At 47.3% G+C, this 6,951-nt stretch overlaps 1 protein-coding gene across 1 annotated transcript in view; it reads right to left on the bottom strand.

Annotated features, from left to right (window-relative positions):
• Positions 1 to 1,543: 1,543 nt before the first annotated feature.
• LOC116648674 (eukaryotic translation initiation factor 3 subunit C) overlaps positions 1,544 to 6,951 on the bottom strand; it is a 21,165-nt gene continuing 15,757 nt past the window's right edge. Inside the window, exons 16-21 of the mRNA XM_032430806.1 lie at positions 4,484 to 4,847; positions 2,873 to 3,032; positions 2,712 to 2,777; positions 2,535 to 2,622; positions 2,279 to 2,441; positions 1,544 to 2,182 (exon numbers count right to left, since the gene is read on the bottom strand). Of these exons, the coding sequence (XP_032286697.1) occupies positions 2,100 to 2,182; positions 2,279 to 2,441; positions 2,535 to 2,622; positions 2,712 to 2,777; positions 2,873 to 3,032; positions 4,484 to 4,847 (924 nt within the window). The 3' untranslated portion in view covers positions 1,544 to 2,099. The remainder of the gene's footprint in view (positions 2,183 to 2,278; positions 2,442 to 2,534; positions 2,623 to 2,711; positions 2,778 to 2,872; positions 3,033 to 4,483; positions 4,848 to 6,951) is intronic.

Genomic DNA, 6,951 nt, shown 5'->3' with positions numbered 1-6,951 from the left:
AGTATTAAGTCAGCATAGCCCAGAGATGCATAGGCTCTTCAGCCTTTCCATCGCTTCTCCCGCCTGGTTCTACCTCTCTGTGACCCACCACTCACATGTTCAGAGTTCAGTCCTTAGCCCTCTCCTCTATGCTGCTCCTTCCAGAAGCATAATTAGCACTAATGGTTAAAAGCCAGGCTCACAGAATCAGGCTACCTTGTTGTGCATCTATTTCCCTCACTTCCCAGTTATGTGATCTCCGGCAAATCACTTCACCTGTTTTGGCCCTCAGTTTCCCCATCTGTAAAATGGAAATAATAGAAATTTTCTAAGAGAATTCAATGAAGTGAGGCATGTAAAACACCAGCACACAAGCGGCCGATCATATTGGCTCTGACAAACGTTACCCATTATACCTCTGACAAGCATTTATAAACCACTCACTTCGAAATCTCCCATTCTTTTTCCATGATAGACTAATAATTGTTTCCCAGTGTCCACTCGCCCCTTCTTTTAGTAATAGAACTCCCCAGGTTTGAATGAACACACAACCATCCAGCTACAGGTATTTCAGTTTTCCCCACAGGATAGGAAGAATATGAGACTTAAGTTCTAGCCAACAGGATCAGGGCAGTTTCCAGGCCCCCCACTTCCGCTTCCCTCTCCAATGGGCTTCACAAGGACGTGGGGCTGGTGCGCCAGCTTTCAGCATGTAGATGAGAACCACCACCCAGGGGACGGTGGAGCAGTAAGACAGTGGGACCCCTGGGTTCCTAGATGATCTTGTGGAACACAGTTGGTTTAACCCCAAGCCTGGAGCGCTCCCCTACCTCTGTACTGTCCCATGAGAAGTAAACTACTTCGTTTGCATCGCTGTTTTGGAATCCCCTTGTTATAGCAGCTTAACATATATGCAATCCAAACTCTTAATCTCCAGCTGCCTCGCTTATGTCCCAAATGTGTCTCAACTCAACGTTTTAAAATCTAACCACACTCTCGGTCCACCTTACATACCCAGCTGTTTGTATGTTCCTGAACACAAAGACTATCCCAAGTATATCTTGTTAATAGCCTTATTATAGCTATTTATTCCCAGTCAGGAGAACCTTTTGTTCTTGACTCCTACTACCTCCACATTCAACTGGTTGCAGACACCCCAGCTTGTTCCGTACATCCCTCTTTGACCCCCCTCAGCTCAGATCCTAACCACCTTGGCTCTAGATGCTTTTTATTTTCTGGTTGGCTCTCTGGCCTCCAATCCCATAGTCTACAATGCTGCTCCATTACTCTTCTCAAAACTGGATCCATTTGTGTATTTTGTTTTCAAAAGTCCAAAGCATTTAGTCTCCATGAGGGGGCCCCATCCTACCTCCTGCCCGTGCTCCACACACTTTATAGCAAGCACATTATTCTGTCACTCCTCCAATCCTTTGCACTTGCTCTTTCTCCTTTGCCTACATCCATGCTTCTCAAATGTGGTGGAGGATCATTTACAAAAATTCGCCAATTTCCTGCGGATCAATACTTTTGGAAACACAATACAAGTAAGAAATACGATCACACGTTTAGATGTCACAGGGGTGGCGTGTTTCTCAGTGCTGACTCTTAATCATGATGCTTGTCTTTCTCAGGTCCAGGTTAACTGCAGATCACACTGGTCCAAGGACCATACTTCCCACAGGTCGACACTAAGTCTCCCCTTCGCCTGCCTGGAGAACCACCACCCAAACCCCCCTCAAGGTCCAACCATCGCTGCTGCCTCCGTTATGCTTCCCTGCTAGTTATGCTCTGGAGTCACATCCTATTCAACACCTTGCAAACCTTCCAAACCCCTGGTAGAACTTATCACATGGTATTACAATTTTCTGTCCAATGTCAAAGAGCAGCAGACTCTCTCAAGTCAGGGATACATATGAGTCATCTCTGCATCCTGAGCCTTGTGCCTATCATGTGGCAGAAGCTCAGAAACATAATCAGCAAATGAATGTGTCCAACCCAGCTCTGTGGCAACATGCAGACAAGCAGGCACTGCAACAACACTACATAGAACTTTAATAACTCGGGGTGTGCTCTACGACTGAGGCTGAAGGGCCTGGGCCGGAGGCACAGCAGCGAGGCCATCAGTAGGCTGTCTGAGACTGCTGCTGGCGGTAGCCGCCCCGGCGCATGTAGCCCTCATTCTTGCGGTAGCCGTCCTTCTGGTCTGCGGGGGGAGTAGAGGGGAGGAGGACATGAATGACAGTGCAGAGGTGGGAAGGGGGCCAGGACCCCGGGAGAACAGAGAGCCAGAATCACTGACCTCGGAAGTAGCCACCGTAGGTGCCCTGCTTGTGGTCGAACACCCGCTCATTATTTTCCACCAGGCTGCCCAGCTTCTCCGCCAGCTGCAGGGCCAGGTTCTGCTGGGCGGTGGGTTCGGTGCGGTGCATCACCACCGTCTGCGTCGGCTGGTCCAGGGAGGCCTGACGGGAGTGAGGCAGAGAACGGACATGACACAGGTCTCCGCTCCAAGCTCCCCATGACTCCACCTGCCCATTTTCCACCCTGGCCCTTACCATCAACTCCTCGTTAATGATCATCTTGCTGATGATGGAGTGCACAGTGGGCAGGTCCAGTTCAAACATGTCAGACAGAGTCTCCATGCTGGGGAGAAAGAAGGCAGAGAGCAGGGAGCAATCAGGAGCCTGGACCACGAAGCTGGGGCCCCTCTGCCATCCCAGGGCCCATCCTACCTGATGGAGTCATAGACGCTGCTGTAGGTGAAGAGGTAGGTCCGCAGTGACTCTTCCTGAATCTTCCTGTGCAGAGAAGGGAGAAAAGGGGAGCGATCTTCAGGGAAGGAGACCAACCAGTCTTTTGTTCCCCGCCCACCATGGCTCTCCTTTTTGCTCACCTAACCAGCATGGTTCGGACTTTGTCGGCCTCAGGGAAAAGGTCCCACACTTTGCCATTCATCTTTTCATTGATGATAAAACTGTGGCAGGTCTTCCAGTCGCCCATCTTCATAGCCTTGGAGGCAGCAACCACGTGTTCCCTCATTGACTCAGGGGGACCTGAAAGGTTGGGAATGAGGCAGGGCCCAGGGGAAGCTTGGGACCATGGCTCCTGCCTCAGGCACCGCTCAAGGAAGAACATGGGACAGGAGAGCAAACAACCAGACTGGGACTCTCCCAGCTCTCCATTAAACAGCTATATGATTCTATAAATCACTTAATATCAAACTATATTTATATAAACTAAATCAGTCTATGGCATGCTTCAGGGGATTGGTGAGCCCCTTGAAAATGTTGGCAAATTATTGTGTCTATCCTCATATACATTTCCCTAGGAAAAGGTACATAGCTGTTGTCAGATTCTTAGGAGATTTCCTGACCTAAACAAATTTTTTCTTCCTTCTTTTTTTTAAGTAGGCTCCACACCCAGCATGGAGCCCAACATGGGGGCTGAACTCAGGACCCTGAGATCAAGACCTGAGCTAAGATCAAGAGTTGGGACACTTAACCAACTGAGGCATCCAGGTGCCCTGACCTAAAAAAATTTCTAATATCTCAATTGGAACTGTATCTGCCAAACATCATTCCTTCTTATACCACCTTCATGATTTAACCATATCTGTATTATCACTGCTTCAGCGTATTTTTCTTTAAAGACAACCCAGGAGAAGAAAACATAGCAAACAAGGGTAACTGGAATTCAGAGTAGACAACAAAAGTGCAAAACCACTATGACTGGAATGGATGCAGGTGTAAAGAAACATGACACAGCAGACCCTACCACAGGGAGCAAGCTCAAAGGTGTAACAGATCAGCCCAAAGAGAAATGTATGAATGAGGCTAAGTATAAGGAAGAGAACACAACCCTTCTGATCAGCTTCTACTTTGTCACTTTTAAAAAAGGCAAAGTTAGGGACGCCTGGGTGGCTCAGTCCGTTAAGCATCTGCCTTTGGCTCAGGTCATGATCTCAGGGTCCTGGGATCGAGTCCTGCATCGGGCACCTTGCTCAGCGGGGAGCCTGGTTCTCCTTCTGCCTGTCGCCGCTCCCCCTGCTTGTGCACTCTCTCTCTGTGACAAGTAAATAAATAAAATCTTAAAAAAATAATAAAAAAATAAAAGAGGCAAAGTTAGAGATTCAAAGACTATTTCTCTACAAAACCAACAGTAGCACAGACCTGAACTAGAAACTGCCTTTTGGTCCTAGGCAGTCATAGAGAGGCAGGGACTGCAGTGAGCCAGAGAGCCCTAAGCGATGCTGGAGATACAGACTTTTTCAATTTTGCAATTAAAATAAAATAAAGCTTCTGGGCACCTGGGCGGCTCAGTCAGTTAAGCATCCGCCTTCGGCTCAGGTCATGATCCCAGGGTCCTGGGATTGAGTCCCACATCGGGCTCCCTGCTCGGCGGGAGGCCTGCTTCTCCCTCTCCCTCAAATAAGTAAATAAAATCTTAAAAAAGGCATCAAGGGACGAATGAGCAAGTTTGCTGCCCTGCAGAGCCCCACACTCACCCAGCAGGGGCTGTCGCTCGCCCACCCGCAGCTGGTGATGGAACTGCTTGCTGATCATGCGTCGGCGGGCATCACTCTCGTGGGCAGCCATGTAAGGGATCTCCAGGAGCATGGCAGACACCAGATAAACACACTCCAGCAGCTCCAGGTTGATATGCAGGTGGAAGGGCACCTGCCGGCGCCGCTCCACCTTCTCCTGCTCCTGGTTGCGCTCCTGCAGGCTGCGCAGCAGCAGCCCCTGGCCCAGAAGTTCCTTGGCCCGGCCGCTGGACTGAATGTCCAGCAGGGCATTGTGCGCATCTTTGGTCAGGCCTTGGCGGAAAGCACAGATGCCCAGCTGCACCATGGTGCGGTTGTACAGGATCTGGGAATGAAGGGTAACGCACTCAGAAGTTACAACCACAAGGCAAGCTGTTCATCCGGTCAACAAATCTACGCTGAGCACCTCCGAGGTGCTAAGCACTAGGCTATGTACTGGAACAGAGAACAAAACAGACAAGTCCCCATCCTTCCACGGAGCTTACGTTCTAGGGATAAGGGGATGGAGAACAAAATAACCACAATATGCAGATGGGTACTCAGGCCAAGGAGAAAAATAAAACACAGGAGGGAGTTAAGAAGGGAGCCATGTGGTGGTGGTAGGAACTCCCAATTTTATATAGGATAACTAGGAAAGGCCTCATTTTGAAGGGAATGTTTAAATAAAAACCTGACAGAAAAAAAGAGACCAAGTCATGCAGATATCTGGAAGAGTATTCTAGAAAAAAGGAAAAGTCAATGCAAGAAGGCCCCTGTGGAAGAACTGTACGAGGTGTACTCAAAGAACCAGGAGAGCTATATGGCTGGAACTGTAAAGATGTGAGCATAAACTGGACAGGCAAGCACATGGCCCACAGGCCACATTAATGTGTTTTTTTTTTAAAGGTTTTATTTATTTGACAGAGAGAAAGACAGCCAGAGAGGGAACACAAGCAGGGGGAGTGGGAGAGGGAGAAGCAGGCCTCCCGCGGAGCAGGGAGTCCGATGTGGGGCTCGATCCCAGGACCCTGGGATCATGACCTGAGCCGAAGGCAGACGCTTAACGACTGAGCCACCCAGGCGCCCCCACATTAATGTTTTTAAAATGGGAAACCATGGGACGCTTTTGAGAAAATAAGTGATATAATCTGACTTACCAGGGTTAACCCTGACTGCTGCATTAGGAACAGCCTGAAGGAAAAGAAAGGCAGAAGCAGAGACCAGGAAGAGATGGTGGCTCCGACCAGAGGGCAACAGTGGAAGTGATAAGCAGTCAGGTGTGGACTCTGAATACAAGTGGCAGGGGAATCAGACATCCGAGGGATGTGAAAGAAAAACAAAAATCGAGTCTGACTCCGAGATTTCTGGCCTAGGCAACTGAAAATATGGACTTGCCACTAATTAAGATAGGGGAAGATTTTAAGTTGTATAGATTCTGGGTGGGGGGGGTGCAGATAAAGTCTTTATCGATGATAATAAAAGTATATAGATCAGTACCAGTCCTGAACACAGATGCAAAGAGCCTGAAAAAGTATTAGCACACACAATCCAGCCATATATAAAAGAGATAATAGATCATGATCAAATAGGCCACATCTCTGCAATGAAAAGCTGATACAAAAATCTAAAATCACAGTTACTCATCATATGAACACAATAAAGTAGTAACTGCATCATATCAGTAGATGCAGAAAAAGCTCTTGACAAAATTCAACCATCTATATAGGACAAAAATTCTCAACTAGGATCAGAAGAGAACTTCGTCAATCTGAGAAAGTGCATCTACAAAAATACTACAGCTAACGTTATACTCAGCGGGTAAAACGTTGACCGCTTCCCTAAGACTGGGGACAAGGCGAGGTGTTTGCTCTCACTACTTCTATGCAGCACTAAGTACTGGATATCTAAGTTATTGCAATATGGCAAGAAAGAGAGAAAAAAGGAGGAGCACCTGGGTGGCTCAATTGGTTAAGCATCTGCCTTTGGCTCAGGTCATGATCCCGGGGTCCTGGGCTCCCTGTCTGTTTCTTTCTCCCTCTCCCTCTGCCCCTCTCTCCCGCTCATCCTCTCCCCCTACCTCTAATAAACAAATAAATAAAATCTTTTAAAGTAAAAAAAAAGGAAAAAGTAAAGTCATAAAGACTGGTATAATAATAAAACTATCTACATGCAGATGACATGATTATTTTGGCAGAAAAGCTAAACAAACAAGTGAATAGACTATTAAACCAAATAAGTAAATTTAGCAAAACAGATGCATTTAAGACCAAAATACAAAAACGAACTGTATTTTTATATACCAGTAGTTAATTAACAATTGGAAAATGAAATAAAAAAATTACATTTACAATAGCATTAAAACTCATAATATTCAGGAATAATTTCTTCTTTTTTTTTAGAGAGGGAGAGAGAGAAAGCACGGTGGGGGGGGGGGGGGGGGGGGGGGGGGG

The sequence above is a fragment of the Phoca vitulina genome, unplaced genomic scaffold, assembly GCF_004348235.1.
Source record: "Phoca vitulina isolate PV1807 unplaced genomic scaffold, GSC_HSeal_1.0 scaffold45, whole genome shotgun sequence".
NCBI lineage: Eukaryota > Metazoa > Chordata > Mammalia > Carnivora > Phocidae > Phoca > Phoca vitulina.
Note: the sequence above shows the minus strand (reverse complement) of the source record. Positions and strands in the feature narration are given on the sequence as shown.